This window comes from Diabrotica undecimpunctata, chromosome 2 (genome assembly GCF_040954645.1).
Source record: "Diabrotica undecimpunctata isolate CICGRU chromosome 2, icDiaUnde3, whole genome shotgun sequence".
Lineage (NCBI taxonomy): Eukaryota > Metazoa > Arthropoda > Insecta > Coleoptera > Chrysomelidae > Diabrotica > Diabrotica undecimpunctata.
In genome coordinates this window covers 42,290,371-42,315,734 of record NC_092804.1, presented here as the reverse complement: position 1 = coordinate 42,315,734, position 25,364 = coordinate 42,290,371, and the positions used below count along the sequence as shown (strand labels likewise).

The window sequence follows — 25,364 nt, the reverse complement described above, 5'->3', positions numbered from 1 at the left end:
TCTCATGGTTATTAAAGATTTTTGAGTCATGTTTCTGTCTGTCGAGGTCAAGAGAAACTAAGTTTGTCTGATCGCCAGTAGGTGTTAGCTCATTTAGCGTTACCCAGGTTGCACTTATAATATTTTACTAGGGACGCGGATGAACCTTAGGTAGGCATCAGACTGCCCGACCACAACCAACCGTCCGACAGCGAACAACCAACTTTTGTATTTTTATTTTTAAACTCACATTACTCGTTCGTGTTCCATCGACCGACCGCCAAAACGTCAGGAGAGTGTAGCAACATAACCATATTTTTGTAATATTAGTTTACCGGGCTTTTTGTAGAAAATTGAATTATGGATAAAATTAGCAGCCATAATTCTACTGAAAATTGTTTATCACTTATTTGATGCGGAAACGTCTTCGTAGGCGTAGGACAGTTTGGGTGCGTGACATTTTTTTAAGAAGACACCAACAAGGAGAATTCTTTGTGTTATATCCCATTCTATTAAATAATTATATTAAATTTCAAAATTATCACATGAGCAAAAGTAAATTTTATAGGTTAATTACATATTTTGAAATGTGAATGGTCAATGTCATTGCTCAGAACAGTATAAATGAATGCGAAATGTTCCATATTCATCGACCAAACGATCAAAAATTCCAATAAGTCCGAATTTCAAAACTGGACGATCGCGATCGGTCGCTGGTCGCTGTAAGTGATGGACGGTCCACCAGTCTGACTCTGCGCTTACATTTTCATAAACTCGATGTAGTAATTTTCATAAACTCGTAATGTTGGTCGATCGTGGACGGTCGGTCTGGTCGAGCAGTCTGATTCCTCCCTCACACCAGCATTAAGTATTTTATAATAGAGTCAATTTTTATTAAACTTATTTATTGTTTATCGCATTCACATAAATGTGTCGAAATGCCACACGATAAATACCTAAATAATAACTGAAGATTTTAAATTTTTTTGGTTATACTACTCTGTAAATTCTACAAATAAAGTAATTTATTTCTCAATTTTTTTAATAATATGAATATAAGAATACATACCTAACTGTATACAAAGGGAGGAATACTTTAATTTCTAAATTAATATGTATTGTTCATTATATGTTAGTTGTATAAATGCAATTTTCAAAATCTAAAGAGTGCGTTAATTTTGTGGAGGATTTACTCTCTACCATTTACTGTGATTTATATTTGTGATTTATAAATAATGAAAAATTATAATTTTTAGACCCAAGTCAGATATCAGAACTGCTATCGAAAACTATATCCGACGCACACACTCGAACTTGTTTATACACGTTGGAGCACATCCACGAGATGTTTCGAAAACCTCACGATCTCTCACGACTGTTATTTTATAAGAACATGGCGCACGAAGAATTGTGGCTCGAATGTGCACAGAAACTCACAACAATCATCCAACAAATTATCGAGTTTGCTAAAATGGTACCTGGATTCATGAAATTATCGCAAGACGATCAAATTGTTTTACTAAAAGCAGGTAAGATTTTTTTACGATTGACTAAACTCTTTCTGTTTTTGTTTAAATATAAATTTTAATTATATTTATATAAGTTCTTATAAAGTTAACTAATGTTCAACGCGTCTCACCACACTCTTGTATATCTTTCCTTTCAGTCCTTCCCCGATTTTAAGAACACAAAGTACCCCGCTCATTCGCTTCCAGTTAAGCCAACTAGCCTGTATCCTGTGAGCAATTGCTCCATTGTCCATTTTCCGTTATGTAGGAGCCAAGGTATTTAAATTCTTCTACTCATTCTAGCTTTTCTCCAAGCAATTCTACATCCCAAACCATTTTTCTACCTCCCAACAACATATACTCCGTTTTCGACCTGCTAACCTTAAGTCCTCCCTCTTCAAAAGCCCTTCTCCAACATTTCTTTGGTCTCCTCTACTAATACGATATCATCAGCAAAGAGCATTGACCAAGGAGCTTCCTCCCTTACTTTCGCTGTCAGTATATCCATAACAATATTAAACAGGTAAGGGCTCACTGAAGAGCCTTGATGCCAAGCAACCGTCACTGGAAAACTTTCGGTCAATCTGACAGCAGTCCTTACTTTGGTGTACGCTCCCTCATACATATCCTTTACGAGCCTTATGTACTTCTCTTTTCTTCTCGCCGTATTTATCTATCAAGTGTCTCAACGCAAACAAGTCATCCGTTGTTCTTCTTCCTGGCATAAACCCAAACTATTTTTCTCCACTTTTAGATAATGTAGTAAATGCTAGTGAGGAAAGCGGACTAACGCTTAATGCTAATAAAACAAAATTTATGAAAATTTCCAAAACACAACAAGACATTTTCAACATAAAAGGGATTCCAATAGAAAAAGTAAAAAAATACAGATATCTTGGTACAATTATTAATAAAAATAACGAGTATACAGAAGAAATAAAAATGAGAATTGGGCAAGCTAGAGCAACATTTAATCCTCCTCCTCCTAAGTGCCTTCTCTGTTGAGGTTGGCGATCAATATGGCAAATTTATCTCTATTCTGGGCTTGATGAATTAATTCATTTCCTTTTCTGTGGGTCCAATCTCTGATGTTTCGTAGGCAAGATTTTTTCTTTCGTCCTATGCCCCTTTTACCTTCAATCTTGCCTTCTAATATTACCTGGAGCTGCTCAAATTCCCTGTGGCGCATTATGTGTCCTAGATATGACGTCTTTCTAATTTTGATAGTATTGACCAGATGAGGGCGTGTGTTCATTGCTCTCAGTACTTCTTCATTCGTAGTTCTGCTGGTCCAGCTTATTCTTTTAATAAGATGAGAAAAGTATTACGCAGTAGAGACCTTAGTTTGCAACTCAAAATAATGGACCTACCAAAGAATATTAAAAATAAGTTGGGTAGACCGAATAACAAATGTTGAGGTCCTCAGAAAGATGACAAAGGAAATGGAAATCATGAATACGATTAAGATAAAAAAGTTACAATATCTCGGCCACGTTATGAGAGGGGATAAATATGTGTTGCTACAAACCATAATGCAGGGAAAAATACCGGGAAAACGAAGTATTGGGAGAAGACGCATCTCCTGGCTCAACAATCTGAGAAAGTGGTATAATTGCAGTTCCGTGGACTTGTTCAGAGCTGCAATCTCAAAAGTGAAAATAGCTGTGATGATTACCAACCTCCTTAGAGGAGACGGTACCTAAAGAAGAAGAAGAAGAGTTCTTCTCCTATCGATGTCTCTCTCCTTAACATTTGCTCTACAGTTTTCCTCCAAATTGTCATTGTGTGTGACATTAACTTTATCCCTCTATAGTTCTTACAGTCCTGAATATCCCCTTTAACTTTATACAATGATACCATCTTACACTCTCTCTATACATTAGGCATCCTACTCATCATTTGCCACAAAATAATAAACCCCTTTCTCTAGTAGAGCCTTTCAGAGTTCCACAGGTATTCCATCAGGTCTACTGCCTGCTGCCGTACCAACCTATCCTGGTTGTTCTTCAGGTGTTCTTCAAATGTCTTCTTTCAAAGTGTTCTCCATTTCTTCATTCTTATATACTAAAGTACTCAAACCATCTTTACTTTATTAACACTGCACTCTTCATCTGCCGCACGTGGGTCAAGTCCTTTGATGACTTCTTATACTACCTACTAAGATTAAAATTAATTTCAGGACTTATTGTTTAGTAGTACATATACATAAGACTTACATGACTACATGGATATCGGATAAATGTATACCACTTTTTTAAACAAAAATTTTTAAAAAAATATCAATGGAATTTTGAATTTAATCATATTTAATTGTGAAAACATTTAATTTTAAAATTGTAAATTGGCATGCGAGGGAATAGTCTTTGACAACAACTATTAAGGTTAATTTACGTCGTTAACAAACTGCAAATCTAACCTCTAATAGATATTTTTAAGGATTTAACAAGATTTGATATAAGGTTGAATGCTCGAATAAGTGAATTTTAATCAAATATAAGGCAGATATCGAGCACAGTTTATTTATTAAATCTTGCCCAAGTACTTTCGCTCCTAGAGCATCTTCAGGGGCATCTGAAATAAGTCAAGAAACGTTTTTTCAACTGAAGAAAATTAATTAACTTCGAAAAAACTCGAAGGATAAGTTAATAAAACTGTATAATTATTTTTTTAAGAATAATTAATAAATTTAAGGCAATTTAAGTTCGAGACTGCAAAAACGTATCTGATTGATTGTGAAAATAATCGAAATTTTTTCAAAAATGTATAATGTTAACTATCGAGTATCTAAAATAAGGTGGCGAAAGGTTGCAAAAAAAATAAATGAGATAAGGCATGTAGTCTAGATTAAAGAACAAACACCCAAACTGTAGATAGAACAAAAATATTTTTTCACTTATATGGTTCATTTTAAATATCTCCAAAATATCAATTTTCTTTTTACAAACAAATAATGTTAATAGCAAGAAATTCTTTTTTGCAGTAATCTCATATATTTGAAAAAAGTGCTTGAACCTGCTATAAAAAATCATAAATTAATGACAGGGTGTGTATTAAATTATAATCAAAATTCATTTAAATCTGTGTCTCATAAATAAGCAGTATTTTGTCTAAGTGTTTTGGGTAAACATTATTTGTCCCCAAATTTGTACAGTTAAAATATTTGTTCATATTATTGAAACACCATGTACATTATGAATTTAGATAACTTTAAAATGTTTTATACAATTTCAGACAAATTAATATGATGAGTAAAATCAACAGCTTTTTTTAGAAAAATATTATTTTTCTATTATTTAATTTAAATAATATAACATAGATTTATAGACATAAAGATAATCAATACTACCTGTCAATTGTTTGTTTTAGGGAGTTTTGAGTTAGCAATAATCCGGATGTCGAGATATTTGGATCTCTCCCAAAATTGTGTTTTATACGGAGACACCATGCTCCCACAAGATGCCTTTTTCACTTCGGATACTGCAGAAATGAAGTTAGTGACGTGTGTATTTGAAGTTGCAAAAAGCATAGCGGAGTTGAAGTTGACGGAAACGGAGTTGGCACTCTACTCTGCTTGTGTTCTTCTGTCTCCAGGTAATTACAGAGACAATTGGAAATCCTCCGCGGTATAAATTTTATTTATAAACACTCCTAAACTATTTTTAGATAAGTTGAAAATAAATTTTATCATTCTATTTAACATACCAAAAGTATATTCAAACAACATTACTTTTTGGTTCCTAATTTTCCATTTTTCATCTATCATTTATTCCCCAAACATAAAAATATACAAGGGAATATCACCAATGTTCACCATATTCCGACGAGGACGTTGAACTTTCTTCGTTGAACATCAAAGCCACTAATGAATTAAAATGTCAATAGAAATTAATATTTGGATATTTCAGTGCCATTATTAGAGAGGAAAAATACGAAACACGAAATGTATTACATATCATAAACCTTAAAGACAAAAAGGTGTTTCGGTACTAAATCATCTTAACACATGAAGTTACAATGACCTTGTTCAAATCAGAATATAGTTGCAACAATAAACTGGAAACTAATTCGAAATGAAACATGCAGAAAATAGATACAAGAATATTAAATGGTAAAAAAGAAGAATGTCAATTTTCAATGACATTGAAAGGAAAAATTGGAGATCATACAAAAAATCATTAAGACCATTAACTTACAACAAAGCTAGCAGCAGTGTTTGCTAGAAATATCAAAGGAACTACACTTACCATAAATATCTGGTAAAAAAACCAGTAAAGAGAAATTCAAAGCATAAATCAGATAATGAGAAAGTTAAACGGAAAACACCAAATAATTGTTTTAAAAATTCACAACCACAGAAATATTTTATATATAATAATAAAAGAAATAAAGTCCAGAAGACTCCAATGGGCAGGACACCTCAAAAGACATTCTGACGAAAGAATAGTAAGGCTGTCATGGGAAGAAGTATCAACTAGAAGAAGACCGCATGGACGACCCCGACTCTGGTCGCGAGATAAAATAACAGGAGATATTAAATCTATGGTCGTGGAGACTTAGATGGAGATTGCACAAGACAGAAAGGAATGGAGGCATGCTGTCAAGTCTGTTAAACCCACGAAGAGTTTTAACCTTTCACGAAGTAAGTAAGTAAAGAAATATTTTGAACGCACAGTCACAAGAGATCCTAGAAATGATTATAGATGAAATAAGTTACGCTCTGTCTCAAATGAACAATAATTAAGCACCATCACCAGTGAGGATAATACCATAACTGAATTATATAGAAATTTGAAGAAATAAAACATCAGATTGAAAATATAAAATTTTTACTTCCAAAAAAACAGCATACCTGAAAATTGGAACAATGCAATAGTAAAATGTTTTTGAAACTGTTTGCTTGTGGCATGTCCAAGTTAAATATTGTGTTTATATGGGATTAAGCCACAATTGATTGTTGTGTTGTGATGATTGTTATTTGACGTTTCGATTTCCAAAAATTTTTCGACCGGCCTACGTTCAACAGTGGTTAAATATAGGCTAGTTGGTGATGATGATTGGTGTCTAGTGCCTGCTACATTTTGCTTATGGATTTGCTATACATTTTTCTTCATTAAGTAAGATGAGAGCTGCTTTTTTGATTTTTATCTATTTCATATCTGTTTCTATCATGACTATTGATGCGTCTTTCTATTGTACTCTGTGCTCATTATCCCTGGCACCCAAAGACTCTGTTTTGATGTATGTTTCATTTTCATTCATCCTGACACTTAGTGGTCTTGCGGTTTCTCCCACGTACAAATTGTTGCATTCACGGGATATTCATAGATGCAGTTCTTTGATTTCTCTTGTTTGTTGCTAGGTTTGGATTTGGACAGAATAAATCTCAGTGTTTTGGTTGTTTTGGATGTTGTTTTGATGTTTTACTTATTTCCCATCCTTTTTAATTTTTCTGATAGCCATTTACATATAGTATTGGTGATATCTTTAAATCCCTTCTTCTGAGCGTTTCTGGATTGCTCATGGTTTTTGCTTTCTTCAATCTTGTGAAATTTCTTATTATAAATGACAATAGGCAGTCATTTTTTGTTAAAACTTTGTTACCAGGTTATGGCCTTTATCCTATACTGATTTGATAATTCCCTCTTTAACGTTTCAGTTGTGGTTTGGCTGTAATTTAAATATGCGTTGATGAGGGTTGATTTTCTGTAAACTTTAATTGCATAGCCTGTAACCTAATCAATAAAGAGCTATCGTCTTACTTAGTGAAGAATTTATCTAGCGTACGGTGTATATGGACAATATAATTATAAATGATTATAACGCATTACAAACACAAACATACATATATATATATATATATATATATATATATATATATATATATATATATATATATATATATATATATAGTGGGATTTATTGCTATTTGTGGTGGTGCTACTGTTTCCCAGGATTTCTTCCATTTTGCTTCACCGCTGAAATCTTCCTCATGTAGTTGTCTTGCCGTATGGAGTGGGGGCGATCTAGATTTAAGCCGCTTCAGTGCGATATCTAGGACATCTATATTTTCCGTAGCTGGGGATTTTCAATTATGTTTCTATATTCCCTTAGGAAACTTTCTTGCCTACTACAAATGTTAATACATCCACTGGTAATCATCATGATTTGATTATCGATTTGTTACATCGATGCTGTTTAACCAGACTGGAGCGCAGTATTCGGCAACTGAGTAGACCAGACTTAGAGCTGATATTCTGAGTGGTGGCATTTGCTCCCCAGGATGTTCCGCATAATTTGTGGGTGATGTTATTTCGAGTGTTTATTTTAGCGGCAGTGTTTTCTAGGTGTTTTTTGAATGACCGCTTTCCATCCATTGTGATGCCCTGATATTTCGGGTATAGGTTAAAACGTAACAGGTTGTTATTAAAATATACTTAAGGCTCGGTATTTGCTTGCTTGTTATTCAGATGAAAGCAGGCAACCTCTGTTTTATTCGTATTTGGTAGCTTCTATTGAGCGTTTGATCTGTGCAGCTGCAATGTGACGGAACCCAGCCTGTTCTATTGGTACGCTCTCTAGAATTAGTGAGCTAAGTCTGTTTACAAGTATCTTTTTACCACGTTTTTGGGGTTATTGGGTTTAGGTACTGCAAATATTTTTGCTTTTTTGAAACCCACTGGTATACATCCAAGGATATTAGACTAGAATTTACTTAACGGATGAAGAAAAATATGTAGCAAACTCTTCTGCAGAATGTAGTAGGCTCTGATTGCCAATACTAAACGAAGAAGTCAGGAACAAGAATATACCAATATTAGCAGATTAATAGAAAGTCAGAGACACATGATATAATTATACGTAATACATATATAACACACAATACAAATACACAAACACATAATGCATAAATACATAATACTTAAACACACACAACAATCAGAATTTGATATCATCCCTCAGAATTTTCAACTAAAAGCATGGCTATATTCCTACAAGATCGAGGCCAAGTAAGACATCTGTCAATTTGAAAAACATAACCGTCAAACAATTTTTTTAAACGATTTTCGGTGTAGAAATCGAGTGTGGAAAATCAAATAACAATTATAAAATGTACACAACCGCACTGGACTGTGACCAAACAGGCGAATCGGCTGCATTTATAAAAGAATTCAGTACATATTATATTTATGCTGGTATAATAGAAAAACCCAATGAATACAATATTCAATTAAATATTTTACACCTGAAGAAGAACTTAAAAATGCAAGAAATGATCATAGATATACAAATATTTTAACCAATGTGTACGAGTATATACTAAAATGAAACAATAATTAGACTTAATACAGAAACATATACAAATACAAATTAAACGGGGAATAAAATGATCCTAAAATTGGAAAAGCAAAAATATTTGTCTGAACATGAATGCGAATAAGACCTGAATAATAAAACATAAAAAACAAAAAAAATAGAAAAGGACTGGGATGGATTGCTTTTAAAACATTAGCTCATATTAAAAAAATAGCTGTATATTAAATATATCAGATATTTTATCAATGCATCCTCCTGATATACACACAGGGAGCCCAAATTTAAATAATAACGAATGAAATAACGTCAAGACTTCAAGTGACACAAATAGTGATGATGAGTTAATCTTTATGAGACAAAAAAAAAAAAACGACCGGATAAGAAATCAAAACTAAAAGATCTAATAACAACAATCACAATACTAGAGTTGGAGTTTGTGGAATATATTTTGGCAAGAGTTTGTAGCAAGACGAAAAAATTTCAGATGAATTACAAAAATTATTCATCGGAGAGCATATTTGGGAAGAAGCAATCGAGAAAGAACACCAAAAGAGTGGTTAAAGAAAACAGTGAGACTAAATTGGATAAGATAAGCTCCCAGGATAGAAACAAGTGGATAATCATGATGGATGTCTATTCCGAATTTTGTTTATACGGTGCTAATAGGGGGATTTATTCCTTATCTCTATTTTAAGCCTTAATTACTTCTCCCCACGCTCCTGATCAATCGATGTCATAATCAGGCTTGGTAAAATACATTTTTGCATGTCCTCAGCTTTATAAATTTTCTGTTGTGTGGGTCCACCCTCACCCTCACCCTCTTATGTTACGAAGCCATGATTTTTTTCTTTCTCCCTATAATTCTCTTTCCTTCGATATTTCCTTCGAATATTACTCGAAGTTGTTAAAACTCTCTATGTCACATTAGATGCCCAAGGTATAACGTTTCCTAATTGTAATGGGTCTGTTAGTTGTACTTATGTATTCATGCTGTTTAATACATCTTCGTTAGTAGTTCTGCTAGTACAAGTTATTCGCAACATCCGTCGATACATCATCATTTAGAATGCGTTAAGTCTTTTGATCTCATCTTGTTTCAGTACCATGTTTTGCATCTGTCTAGTACTAAAGATCAGATATATTATTTGAGCATTTTAAATTTTATTAGTATGGATATTTTTGACAAAATTTTACACATGTTCAAAAATCCAGATCCTGCTATTTCGAAGCCCCTTCTAATTTATTTGGAGAGGTCTACTACGCTCGTTATCACTCTGCCCAGATAGATATAGTTCTGTAAATTCTGATACGTGATGACATCTACATCAATTATATCGGCTGTAATTGTCTCTTGGAGATTTCTGTTAAATACCACAGATGTCGTTTTGGACGAATTGATTTCCAAGCCCATCGTATTACTTTTTTTAATAGTATATTCATTAGTGCTGTTAATTGTTCATCTAATTCCGCTAATATCACCGTATCGTCCGCATATCTTATATTATTATTGATGATTTCATTTATTCTGTCACTTTATGAACGCTTCTGAAGGTATATTCAGATGATTGATGTGCTGGGCATATGGAGACAAAATGCAATACTAGCCAACTACTTAGTTGCTTTATATATAAGTAATTTCTATTACCGTTTTCTGTTTTGTGTCACACATCCTGTGGTGTCAACATACGTATAATTTTTTGACCCTCTAGGTATCTCTTCGCCATTAAAGATAATTATAGGATTGCCCTCGAGTGCGTGTGCCCCGTCTTAAGCCATACTGGGATTGACTTAGATATTTGCAGCATGACTCATTAACGATATTGTACAGTGATGTTCGCAACTTCTTCCTTTGCACTTCTATGGAAGACTTTAATATGTAGATGTTTCACTTTTATATATGTTATTAAAAATTCTTTATTTCTAAGATAGCTTGCTTAACTTCTTCCATAACTATGGACAATTTCTGATCTTTGTCTATGTGTGGTTGTTCTTCTGTTCTGTGATCATCAAATAGATCTTTCAAATATTGCTAATATTACTTTTTATTTTTCAGGGTTTAATTCTATTACGTTGTTCGTATTTGTCAATGCAGATAAATGTATAGCTTTTCATAGTCTAGCCACTTCTTTGACTTTTATGTATAATTATCTGTCTGTATGTTTTATTTGCATCTTGTATCTCGTTACGTTTTTCTTACACCCATTCTTCCTTGGCAGATATTATTTGTATTCCAATTTGCCTATTAAGTTCTTTGTATATTGACACATTCTTTTACAAAGCGTCTTCTTTTCATCAGATGTAGTATTTCGTTTGCTATCTACGGTTTTCTGTGTCTGAGGACGTCTTTGTCCATTTTTGATCTCCTGCACCCAGCACCATGTTTATAAATATATCCCACATCCCTTTGATACGTTTCTTTACTGTTATTCTATAAATTTTACAGGATTTATCAGAAATCTTATGGCATCAGTCGACGATAGCTGAAAGAATTTAAGAAGCTTCAGTGGTAGAAAATAAATTTTCTTTTGGGTTTGCGGGAAAGAATTTTGTCAAATTTTTAAAATTTCTTTCCTAAAGTCAAATTAATGACTACACAGCTTTTTGTCGACAAAGTTTTTGGTCGAAAAAGTTTGGTGATAAACGGTTCATCGCTTTTATCCTCTTTAAGGAACGTTCAACACCTACATCCACATTCCATTCTATTTTAATGTTAAAGTTTTAGGTTAGGTTTGATGTTTTTTGCAATAATCTTATTTTTTATATAGAAATGATTTAAATGAAATGATATAAAAAATGTTTTTACTCTAAAGTGATTTTCTTTAAAAATATTTTAGATCGACCAGGACTGAAAGGAGTAGGGGAGATCGGACGACTAAGTCAAGCTGTCGTAAGAGCTCTCAGACTGGAACTTGAAAGGAATCATAGCCTACCCATCAAAGGCGATGTTACTGTCTGTGACGCGTTGTTAACAAAAATTCCAACATTAAGGTAAATACCATCTTTGTTATTATACTGATTTAGCAATCATTACAAAATCTTTAGCTAGAACTACATAACCAAAAAAAAATATAGCCGCCAGAATGATCGCCAATATTCGAAACGGATAGGCACCAAAAGAAGAAGATATAACCATTAAGCAAGTCATTTGAAGTGAAGAAATAGATTTTAGATTAAGAGATAAAACTTTTAATCGGTTTTAGTTTTTTTTTAGTTTATTAAAAAAATCTTAAAAATAAAGTTCGCGTTTCTAAAATATACATTCTCAGTAAACCTAAACTACTCCATCTTGTAATTAAAATTTATTTTATATTAGATATACACTAAAACGGATTTACTTTTTCAGGGAAATAAGTATGCTCCATATGGATGCGTTAGGAAAACTAAAAAGATCGGCGCCACATTTGGAGTTCCCAGCGTTACACAAGGAGTTGTTCAGTGTTGACAGTTGAAGCTGAAACTTCTCCAGAACTGTCTTTGGGGCAGCATAGGGTAGCTATTGTAAGTTTTAACCAATGCTTAATTTAACAATAATATTTGGTAGACAAATACAAATTAAAACAAATATTGCACGTCCTAATCATCGAGGGAAAAAAATTAAATCAAAAAGCACTTATTTTATTCAATAAACAGTAAAAATTAATAAAAATATGAATGTGTCTGACTGTTACCTGCTATTAGATTTTCAGATTTGTACCCAATCATACTTACACGTAAAATATTTGTATAATTTAAATAATATCATAATAATATTATATATATATATATGTATATATATATATATATATATATATATATATATATATATATATATATATATATATATATATATATATATAAGCAGTGTTCCCAAGCCTGGAGAGTGGGATTAGTGTACCAGGGCCATAAAATTATAATAGATGAGAAAAAATAATCGTCAAATTCAATTTTATCGCAATAAATATTTTATAATGGTCTATGTCAACAAGCATACTACTACTCTGCATTGAAAGAGAAAATTCAGCGCTGCATACACGAAATTCAACCACATTTATGCAAAACGGTAATGGAAAATTTCGAAAAAAAAAAATGCGCGTGTGTCAGCAAAGCCGCGGAGGCCTTTTGACTGATGTGCTATTTCATAAATCATCCTATTGTATGTACTTTATGATTCAATAAAAAATTACAATATAAAGGAAAGAAGCAGTGTTTTCTATTCTATTAAATTCAAATCTTTTGTACATATTGGGACACCTTATATTTAAAAGCATAACATTCAATCCAACAATATGTTCAATTGTTCGAATTCTAACGCTGTATATAGTAGGGGAGAAAGTTTTACCTTGAACGACTTTTGGGTTTTATCCCTTCAAACACTCAGTTTATTGGTTGTTGCCATTATTAAGCATTCATGGTCAGAGAAAGCTTTTCCTGCATCGAGAAAGGTTTTTAGAAAAATTAAATTCTATATTAGTTGTTTTTTTTTGTTATAAATTTTGAAAAATTATGTGCACTATGGACCAAGGTTCATGATGCTTGTGTACCTTGAGACAAACGTCTAGTATCTTGAGATAATGTTTAGAGGTAACAAAAGTGAAATAACGGTTTTATTGACAAAGGAAAACATTATGTTCCTTGTAACACAAGTTAGCTTAAACAATTAGAAATGGCAGAAGTTACAAACATATGTCTTCCAAGCACCTCCTTCAACCCCGGCACATAGATAGTAAATCCATTCCATCGGCTACAAGAGATGCACCTGCACCATTTTCCCCACTATTGTCAGAAACCTTCGAGTTACTACAGTAAACGCATTCTTCGTTTGCACTGTCTTCACTGTCATAGAAGCAAGAGATAATACTTAATCGTCTTCTGTATCAGAAGGCAAGTCGATAAATTTCTGTTGCTTTGCTTGCCGTTGTACCTTCTTTTCTCCAGACTTTGGCTTTTGTACATATTGGCTTAATGATTTTAAGAGAGTGTCTATTAAATTCTTTGTTACTTTTCCTCTATTTTTCACCCTTTGCTCTCCCGCTGTCTTTGTTGCTCGTGCTTTTTGTTTTTTTATAGCATTTTTCTCTGGAGGGTCTGTAGCTGTCATGGTTTTACCTGGTTTTCTTCCACTAGCTTTCCTTTCCCTTTGCCTGTGCCCTAGGGCAAGGCTGAACTTGTTTCAGGGTTATAAATATTTTAACGATTTGTTTTCCTGTGGGAGGCGATAGAAATTCAGGTTGTTTACTTTCGAGTAGAATTAGTTATATTACATGTTGCACCCGATGCAATAACAGGAACTGAATGACTTGTGTTACTTGATGTTCCTGCAACTGAAACAAAAAGACATGTGGAGTGAGTAGGTTCTTCACTTGAAGATCCTGTAACAGTAACAGACGGCTGGCTTGTATTACCTAAACGCACTGCAGGAAAAAGTAACAGAATTGACTGTTTCAGAAGTTTCTACTTCTGATGTGGTGTCTACTGAATTGGAAGGAAGAGGTTGTCGAGCGATTAGTGATATAGGAAGCTAAGAAATCGTCACCTGAAAGCACCAGATAGATTCCAGATTTACGAAATACAAAAGTAATATTGCTTGGCGTAAATGCTTTTCCGTTCCAGGTTAGCAACTGGATATATATCGAATGTTTTACCTGCATTGTTGCCACGCTTCAACCGCTTGGTTGTAGTAGGGTTTAAAAGATGACAAAACCACCATTATATCCTCAAAAAATCTTTTTGTCCTTGCAAAACACTCGAGGAAAAACCGATAACGGTAAAAGTGCGTTCCCTATTGCATTATCTGCTACTATCATCGTTCCCAGCTGCCCTCTTTCAGCAGATGTTGCACTAACGATTTGTTTGATCCCGTTAGGTCCGACTATTTTTGATCGGTTTTGGACAGTGCTCATTGCTGTTTCGTCAGTATTTCAAATCCGTTCCGGTGAAATGGGCCCAAAACGTTTATGAACGTCTTTTATGTTCAAAAAAAAAACAGTGGCGATTGAAACTTGTGGCACGGCACTTCTGGTTTTCGAATCTTTGAGATTACTCGTTTCCATTATTCTCCAGTCATTTCTTCCTCAAGCCATATTTCTGTTTATTTTTTTTTATTAGCCCTTGCGAAATTGAAACCGAAAATTATAACCACTTCCGACAAAGGCGGCTAATGGCCATATAACTCCGTAAAACGCAGTACGAACGTAGTATGGCTCCCTAGGTACGACGATTACTCGGTCCTTATCGGCACTAGTCGGATATTGACTGTGGCACAAGGTACACCATCGTCAAGATACAACGTACTTCCCAGTATAAATTGTATAACATATAATTTTCCATGTACTATGACGTGCGATAATTTTTAATTTGTATGCCTATAGAAACTAGTTAAATAAATAAATAATCTTATTTTTTTTTGTTACAGATTCCTTCTAACTGAATGTATCGGCCTTAATACATAAATAATATTAAAATATAATTTCGTTATTACAAGTAAAAATTTATTGTTGTGACATAGAAATTTAACAAATAAACGCAGATCTCTAAAGATTCGTTTGAAAAACCGCGAAATACGATGCTAACCAGGCCCTGATTTAAAAGTACAACTTATTGTTTGATATTTGTTGTTACATTCCGGTACCCCCAAAAGACATAAAGAGTAACTTTTCGGTCTATTAGTAAGTCAAACAGAAAACACAATCTAACATTAAGAATATAAAACAGGTCGATTTAGAAGTCAATGGTTGCCTAAGTGGGTAAGTAATGATATGGGCAAGTTATTTTCATAATGGGCAGAAACCAGCAGTGAAAACTGAGGTATATATTCGATATACATAAGAATATGTTGTTATTTTTTAAAATATCAGTAAATCTCCTGTTTCCCAATTGCAAATGTTCAAAAATTGTTTTCTTTTAGTTTGTCGCAGATGATTCAACGAAATTTCATTCGTCATTTTCTGTATACTTTTCAGATTTAAGCTTTTTCGTTTAAGTACCATATTAAATTATCTTTTCTCGGACGAAAGGGGTAAACTTGTGATGAGGGTTTTGAGTAGTCCACAGTGTTGGTCTTCTACCCTACCGTTCTCTGCGTGTGGGTTTTTGAGAATTTTAATGTTGGTTGAAAATTTAGGGCGTCTTTCTATTGTTAAAGTTTCCTTATGCTTCTTCGAGTATTTCTATGACTTCTGATATTATTATCGTTGTGTAGTATAGGATGGTTTTGAACGACCGCCTTCTAGGTTCTAGTCTGGCTATAGAGCGATTGAAAAAAGTTTAACAGGGTCCCATTTTCCATCGAATTAAAAAGTTAGTCAACTAACAGCCAATTTCTTATCTAAGCATACAATGTATTGCTAACTTCATACACCTTGTCTTTACTAATCTTTGTGCCCAAACTATTGATAGAATCGGCTTACTTGATTGGAATTCATGTTAACGAAGTAGAAGAACATAAAGTAATGGTTTTTAATTTCTTCTGTACCTATATATTTGGCAACATAACGTATTTCATTAAATATTAGCTTCTTGGAAAGGCTGAGTACTTTCTGGCTCATTAGCAGCCAACTAAACAGTTTAGTTTGGTTGGCACGATTCGGTAGCCTTACATAATGAATGAATATTATTTATCTCTAACTCTAAGCGCGACAGAAGAAGGTCATATTAGGATGAAACTTTAAAAGACTGATTTTAAAAGACGTAAAAAATGGAAAACAAAATTGAAGACAACTACTAGCTATAAAAGAAACTTCTTCTAAGTTCTTAGATATTTGCATTTTGTTTTTTGGGGTATGACCGGTTAATGTACCTTCCAGAATGTGAGAATTCTGAACCTAGGTGCTCATTGATTTTGATGAAAGAAATTTTGCGGTTTTTTAAATCAAAAGCGCATTTACATAATATCTGCCACTTTAACATAACACGCTATTCTACACATATAAGGTTTAAACTTATACACTATTGATACCTATATAACGTTTTGGCCACCCTGTTATTAAATAGTAAGGACTTATTTTAGTTTTTAAAACTTAGTGTTTAGACTGCGTTTATATACGTAATGTACACATTAGAATATTTGCCACCAGTCACCCATCAAAAACTTAATTATATATATCAAAGTCTGATAGTAAGGTATAGTCAACTATTATTAAAATTTTTATGTTAAATCTTAGGCGCAAATAATCATTTAGTTCAGCAGAAACCGTATTGATTTATCCCATTCTCAAAACAAAATTAAAACTACTGTACAGGTTGTACAGAACATCGATTGTAACGTAACCGATGGCATAAATCACATCTACACAACGTGTGCGCTGTAGTGTACGCGCGAGGTGCTTATCATAGGGCACGTTATAATTGGTTAGCTGTAATTAGTAAAGTTTATAAGTTATAGGCAGCCATCATTACACTTGTGTAATTAGGCACCTAATCCATAGGCAGTCAACATTACATTATTTCTTCATGAGATATCAGAAAATGTTTCTACATTACCAAAATAAATAATATTTACAAGCTGCTATGAAAAATACCACATTATTAGAAAAATATAAACTTTATATGTTGTTTGTCTATTGTCAATTGTTTTTATATGGACATCTTTATTTTGATGATTACAAGGGGTTCCGATTAAAGCCGACATTTAAATGAATTTTTTCCCATTTATACGGGATTACCACAATAAAATGTTGTAAAATGTATCCTTATTTCAAGTATTGTAGGGGTTTATATGTTTTTCAAACATTAATGTATTCTTCCATTCCAAGAACTTATAAGATCTACCCCTAATATATTCTATTTTTATCTCTAAGTTTCTATCTATTTCTGAAAATTTATTTAAAAATGGCTATTGAATACCTTCTACAACACGCGATAAGAACAGATACTTTTTGTTATAGAAATGTCAAATTTTTACAAAATTTGATTTACTAGTGATGTTTGCAAATATTCTCAAATCACTTAATTTTAGATTTATTCTAGCTAAATTACAATAAAATATAGAAAGACTGTAAGCTTAATCGGTAAGTTTTTACTATTTCTCAACGCGGTGCGTTTTTTTATAGCTACAGAACTCTCGGCCCTTTGATGGTAGCCTTTTTAGCCACCGTTAACACTGTATACTAGTTTTATACTATTAGAACATTATGAAGAAAATCTTCTGCCTTGGTAGTGTGACAATGATGATAACAACGAATAACTATTTGAAACTGGTGACGAGTAATAATAATTGAAACCCGACTGACTCGTAACTGCAGGAATGGATACTACTGTCTGTAGTAGCTTCTAGAAAAATTTAAAAAACTTATCTTACTTCCAGTATATGGTGGCTATTAATTTTGCAGTTAGATATAAAATGATAATAACATATTTAATAAAATAATGAGAGTAAGATTCAATTATAAAAATACGTCTGAATAATATTCTGAAGTAGCCTGTGTGGAAAATATATGTAAAATATTAATATCTACTTCAAAAAATGTTTGTTGGAATTCAGATAATAAATTCTTCAGGTGTTTGTTTTATTCCATTTCATAGTACCAAGGAATTTTAAACAATATGGTGTTTAAAGTTACTCATTAGAAAAACTTACATAATGTCAGATGGTATAACACTTGAATACCGTGTTTTCAGATGCTACTCAAATCTTCCATCAGAGGACCAACGGTTCTAACATTATTAATAATTAAGTTTACTTGGTGACACATGGTTTTATAAAAGTACTATATATAAAGAGATGTATATGTATAAATTATATGAAATAGAGCATAGAATATTTATAAAATAGAAATTTAACTCGGTTTTCTTTATACTGGCTTTGTTTCGTTTTGGAATCGGATTTTTTATTGCCGCTCCAAAATCAAACAAAGCGCTTGCAGATCTGCAGATCATTACCTGAAAGGATATTTCATAAACATCTACAGGGTTTTATATATGATAAAATGATTGTGTTTAAGTATAATCAATTTTGATATCTAATTTATTTATAGTTTTTCCCTAATATCAAAATCACATGTATGAATTTTACAATTTTCACATTTTCACTGACTAATATCAATCATTAAACACTAACTGATCATTGTATATTTTAAGTCAGTGGCAAACTATAAAACGGTTTTGGCAAGCAGAATCAGAACTCTTCATAAAGTTTTATCTGTTAATCTATAATTATTTATGTTCAACAGGGTTAGAATTCAATTACATAATCCACATAAGATTATAGCAGCACAAAATATGCCGTCAAGTAGAGGAAATTTACAAACTATTTTCCTCTAAATAAAGACCTTGATAAGAATATCTACATGTAACATGGTTAACTTCTAGAAATATTGTTTTATAAGTGAGTCTAATAATAACAGATATTGTCTTGAAGATCTACACATCACTGATGATGCTCAATAAAGCTGAAACAGTACACATGTATGATGTTGATTTTCAAAGATATTTAATGATATTTTTCCCATTTGTAAGTCAATATTGTGTGATTGTTGCATCCCTGATCATAATGAATATGTCTTTTTTTTATAATCATCATTATCATTTTCAACTTGGAAATAAGAGATAGCTGTAAGTTTATTAACCATATTCTTTTTCATATTTGATCATTTTTTTACACTTTTGTAATAAAGGACACATTGTTTAATCATATATAAATACTTCTAACCTTTTTATACTAATGTTAAAAAATAGAATCAGATTAAAGCTTTTAAATCATTATAGCAGACACATACTCTCAAAAAATAGGCAGTTATTCAATGTTTATGCAATATTTTTTCTGAAATGCCAGAATACATAAGTCTACTTTAAGGTTAGATTATAGAGTTTTGGAGATATTATCCGTTGTCAAAAGACTAATTTTATAATTCTGAACTTTATGTCAACTGAAATACTTTTTAATCGTAAATAAATTAAACATCCCAATAAAATATCGTTTTTAATTAGCCGCTACATTAGGTATCTACTTTCATGGTGTCACAAATGCATTTATGACGTTTGCATCACAGACGTCAATGTCAAGTTGATATTAACGTTTGTGATATGAGGCAGATCATGAAAAAGCTCGTTTGATCGCATTAAAATTAGGGATAATACCAAAGAATATAGTCACTATGTTTGATAATACTGATACTATAGCAAAACTGTCTATATCGCCGATGCAATGTGTTTCAAAATTTTTATTTGCTGTGCAGCTAATTAGCGTCAAACACTGAAACACGTGATTCAATCCGTGAAATCTTGAACATTTTCTTGAAGACTTTTGGTACTTTTTATATAATTAACGACTGAATTGGACAAAAACGAATGTGAAAATATAATAATAAGATCTCATGTAAACATTTTCCAAGAAATCCCATAACTTCAATTTTCAAATTAGATTTTTTGAATTAAGTACTTGAAAAGCGTTTTATATGCATTCATTCGTTTGTGCTTCGAGACGCCTCATATATCCTACTACCCAAACCTAACTATTAATCTGGTTTATTTAAGTACATACACTATATCCAACGAAATACTATGGGTTTACTTATGGGTGCGTAGATATTGCAGTCACAGCTACATGGATGACCTTCTTACATATATTGGACCCTATACATATTCAAAGTTGTTACTTTATTTGAGGTTGATAATTTATTAGGTTCAAATATACTAAGGTTTACATTTAAAACGGCGGTTATAATCTACTAAGTCCAAGAAAAAGCGCGCCTAAACAAATACACTTAAACAGATATCCAGATCCTCGCCTACAGGAACTAAAAAGGTGTGACTTACCTCCTTCTCTCTCTACGATTATTCTAGATACTTCGGCCAATGCATATTCCGTTTTTTGCTTTTTCAAACTTGCTTTTTCTCCACTATGGCTATATTATAGTATTATCGTTAACGTGAATATTTAGTTGCTTAACAAAAAAATATTTTAAAAGCTTGGACAGCAAAAATACTATCATTTTGTTATATTTAGAATACTGTATCGGTTGACATAAAGTGACATTGTCTCCTTGGATTTAACCCAGTGTTACTAAAATTACTGTTAATTCGACGTTAACATCACACTTTGATATATTATCAGTCAGTGAACTAAGTAATGAACATTTTTGTATAGCATTTTTACCTGTAGATTAGATTTAAGCATTTGACAAAAGTTAATATCTTAATACGTATTTCGAGGGCTATATACCTAGTTGAGACTATCTAACGATCAAATCAAGTATACGTTTAAATAAAGCAAAGTCTACTTTGTCTTAGTAAGGTATTAGTTGTAGTTGTAGGAATGTTGGTCAGTAAATAAGAAGGAAAGAATTTGCACTAAACAATATTCAAAATTTACCAAAGTATTTTGTCAGAGCAGGTAACACTAATTAACACAGCAGATACGCGTTTGTGTTTTTGATCGTATCGTCGGTCAGAGTAGTCCGGTAATTCGGGGCAAAAATACGTCATTTCGTCCTCCTTACTATAAGTTTAAAATATTGATTGATTCAATCAGACAATAAGTGGACACGTTCTTTATTATAAGCTTGTAAAAGTTTGTATAGTATACGTAAAAATAAGAGACACCAAAATATGTATACGATTCGAATTACTCTATGGATACGATCTGTGGAGCCATCCAATGGTCTAACATGGTATAAATTTAATAGAGTAGCTAAAACACCCAATTGAGGCGAAAATATATTGAGTATTGAGATTATTACATAGGCTTTGAATTCAGAGAAATATTACAGACGGCAATGTCTTAGGTATCCCACGTATTAATGCCCAATCCTTTCTCCCTAAAAGTGTGTACTCTAGTCACACTTTATATTTCGCTCTATTGAGGATTATCAGATAGTGGCAGATCGAAAATAAACTCCAAGGCTGACAAAAAGAAAGATTTTCCTTAAGCACACATATTAAAAAAGATCTCTCAAGTAATCTCTGATAGGATCACGTCCTGTCATCAGTTTTCACCAATTCTGGATTGCCTTTATGAAAAACCTATACAAAAAAGACCAATGAATAAAATTTTTGGCAAAAATTTTTTTTTTTAGTTTTGCTAACTGCTTCCTAACGATGACATTGTGGCCGGTATAAGTAATCAAAAAAAATTGAGAGTTAAAATGGGATGGGTAAATAAAATGAATGAATAATGAAAAAAACATATCATCAAATGAAGAAAAAACAAAAAGATAGCTCAGATAGTTTTAACAAAATTCCAACTTACCTACACGAAATACTTTTAACACTAAATAATTCTTATATTAAATATAAATTTGTGCAAAAATATACATGGCAGATTGGTATAGTTTTTATAATCGCAAATCTTCTAAATTTACTGACCAAGTTTCTAACACAGACCGTAGTACTTATACAACCATTTGCTAAAAATAGTAATATCGTAGAGTTTTTGCATAAAAATTATTGCAATTTTTTATACATAGTCGCTACTTTTTTGAATAGCTAATATTTTGGAATACATGTTAAGCGAAACGGCTAAAAAGAATAATGGTTGTTAGGTAGTATCTGACTATTGTTATAACATGTAAGGCACTGCTATTATTATTTTTCTTTTAAATGTTAACTGTTAGATCAGGTATACGTATTAATTTAAACAACTTTTTTACTCTTTGTGAATATTTTAATAATTGATCTTTTATGTGTTTATTTAGATTTTTAATTGCGTATGAAATACGGTTTTTATATGAATTTTTATATTGTATAGAAAAAATATAAAATTAGAAATTAGTAAAGTAACAGTCTGATGAACATATGCTACCGTTTTGTATGAATCGTGTCATTATATTCTTGTGGTAGATACTGTTCAAAATATAACTTGTAAACATAATCAAATCATATTAAAACACGAAAAATTCTTCTGTTTTGACAAAACTCTTTAAGTAAATCTTAAATTACTGGAGACAAACATTCTTATTCTTGAGTTGCTTGATTTGAAATCTATGAATGTGCATGTTCTTCCTAGGTTGCTCGTACTGCACTCCCGAAGTCTATAACCAGTTGTTTTCACACTGTGTTACTGATCGCCCTTTATATATTCGGGTCCTCGGGTCTCCCTGGATTAGTCTTCTTCTTATTGCGCGTCTCCTTTCGAAGCTTGGCGATCCAAACTGCAATTGTAGCTTTGTAAACTGCTGCACGAAAGATTTCTACGGATGAGCCGTCAAACCATCTCAGGTCTTTCAGCCATGATGTTCTTGCGTCTTCCTACCGATATTTTTTCCTGTACTTTACCTTCCAATATGATTCGGAGTAATTGGTATCTTTTACCTCTTAACACATGACCGAAGTATTGTATTTTCCTCTGTTTGATCATGCTTAGTAATTCTTTTTGTTTACTCGTGCGCCTAAGTTCCTAATCGTTAATAACTTTTTGAACCCATGGAAATCTCAGCATTTGTCTGTATAAATACATCTCAAAAGTATCTATTTTTTTCTGTTTCAGAGTCCATTGTCCAACTTTCACAGGTATACAGCAAAACAGAGAAAACGTAACATCTGATCATTTAGATTGTGAGCTCCAGACTATGATGTAAAAACTGTTTTCATGTTCATGAGTGTTTTCCTGGCTTGTTCCATTATTGATATAAGCATTAGATGTAGTAAATAATTATTATTAAATTTTCTGAAAGACTAGAGTAGAACTGGAACATATAGACATAAATAATCTCTAGGAGCAAGTAGCACTAACAAATGATAAGAGATAGCAGTGACTTTATTATCTTCACTGTATATTAGAAAGATCTTCGATGTGATAGATTGAAGATTTTAAGATATTTAATGTCTGATACAACGCTGAGTAGCAGTTTTAAAAAGGAACTCATCTGACGCTAGAGAGACTGAGCACGAATTACGTTAACTGAGATGTATTGTCTGTTTCTGTTTCTGTGTTGTAAGGGAGAAAAAATCACCACATTGGTGCCCATAAATATTCTTTTACAATTTCTCATACGGCAATGCTTTAATAATTCGACGTCATACACAATAAGGTAGATCCTGAAAACAGATTAACCACACCTAACCTTATATAACCTAACTTTTGGTATATCTTCAACAAGTATGTATCAAAAATTGTGATAATAATTATTCAATAAATGTTTGTCAATAATTGATAATCATGGGAAGAAATATAATTGTTGCTACTTTTGCGACTCTACCACATTTTATCGCTTTAGCCATTTACTTCTACATTATTATATGATGTATAATGTTGGAAGTATCAAATTATTCATACACCACGGTAGATATAGATTCGCCGGACTCTAATGTGCGTTACATGATTGTAAAATAGCCGTTCTTGTAAAATTGAGGGTTGGCATGGGGTAATGGTATAGTTATTGTTAAATATTAATGGATAAAAAATGTTTCTTTATTACAAAATAAATACTGTACATTTTTATTTATTAGATTCTCACTACTGGTGAAAAGTTTAATTAGTTTCTAACACATTTTTTGTTTACATATTTTATTTCTGTTGGTTATAATCCTAAAAATTTAATTGTTAGTTTCAGAGCTATCTCACGATATATAGGACCTTAAGTGTGATAATATTCACCAACAAATCATATTTTATTTAATAATAATCACAGTATTAATTCTAATCACAAAAATAAAGTCTGGTCCATGCTCAATTGAACATGCATAGACCGATATCAAAAATATTTATGGCAATTTTTCAGTAGATGTTACAGTCTAAAATTGTAGTAAACCTTCAGCTAAAATCTAATTTTTTTACAATGTAAAATCAAAGAAGAAAAAGGAAAGAAAACATAAAATTTGTCTGTTCGAAATGCGCAACGTACTATTTTTGCATTTTGTTGGTATATTAAAACTCTATATCTAATCAATCTAGCACTGCCTTTTATCTTATTGTAAATATATCGATATACCTAGAATATCAGGAGTACTCTTAAAGTGACGTATATATTTTATTATTATATATTATTTTAAGGTTTTAAAATATAATCAACTTCTAAATGATATCTAAACCACACTTTATTTACAACACGCCAAGAAAAAGCGTGCTTAAACGTTTGAATATATTATGACTCGGTTTCATAGGCAAGGTACGACTCGCCTCTTACTCTCTCTACCCCAATTTGCGATCAAATATGTGACTAGAATAACACAACAAACACACTCATTGTATCGATATATTTGAAAATTTTAAAACAACTGGTTCGTACAATCCAAATTCTACGGATTGTGTACTGAAGTGACTGAAAGAATAGTACAAAGTACACCGAAGTCGTGAGTTAGCTTTTAGACTATTTAATTTTGTTAATATTTTTGTTGGCACTGCTCGCAAAGTAAGTATTTATAGTTATAGAATCCTAACTGTATATTTTGTATTTACTGTAGGTTTTTTTTGTAATTAAAGTGCAATTTTTTAGATACAGTGACAAAAATATTTACAAATGTATTCAATTGTTTTCTGCACCAGTAGAAATTATATATATATTTTTTGTAATCAAGATTTTATTTTATTTATACCTTCCTCTATCCTATTATAATAACTTTTTGACAGTATCATAAAAAACTATCCTTAAATGGAGCAGGGGTGCTAAGAAACTCCCGATCAGCTAGAAGTATAAATACATTTTCGAAATA

General features: G+C 32.2%; 1 protein-coding gene across 15 annotated transcripts in view; it reads left to right on the top strand.

Moving 5' to 3' along the window:
* The window catches only part of Hr3 (nuclear hormone receptor 3 ROR-beta), a 451,432-nt gene extending 426,747 nt beyond the window's left edge, over nucleotides 1–24,685 (top strand). For all 15 annotated transcript variants that reach the window (XM_072522734.1, XM_072522735.1, XM_072522733.1 and 12 more), the window contains 5 exons: nucleotides 1,236–1,508; nucleotides 4,854–5,078; nucleotides 11,636–11,789; nucleotides 12,145–12,299; nucleotides 15,193–24,685. In XM_072522734.1, the coding sequence (XP_072378835.1) occupies nucleotides 1,236–1,508; nucleotides 4,854–5,078; nucleotides 11,636–11,789; nucleotides 12,145–12,250 (758 nt within the window). In that variant the 3' untranslated portion in view covers nucleotides 12,251–12,299; nucleotides 15,193–24,685. The remainder of the gene's footprint in view (nucleotides 1–1,235; nucleotides 1,509–4,853; nucleotides 5,079–11,635; nucleotides 11,790–12,144; nucleotides 12,300–15,192) is intronic.
* Nucleotides 24,686–25,364: the final 679 nt, after the last annotated feature.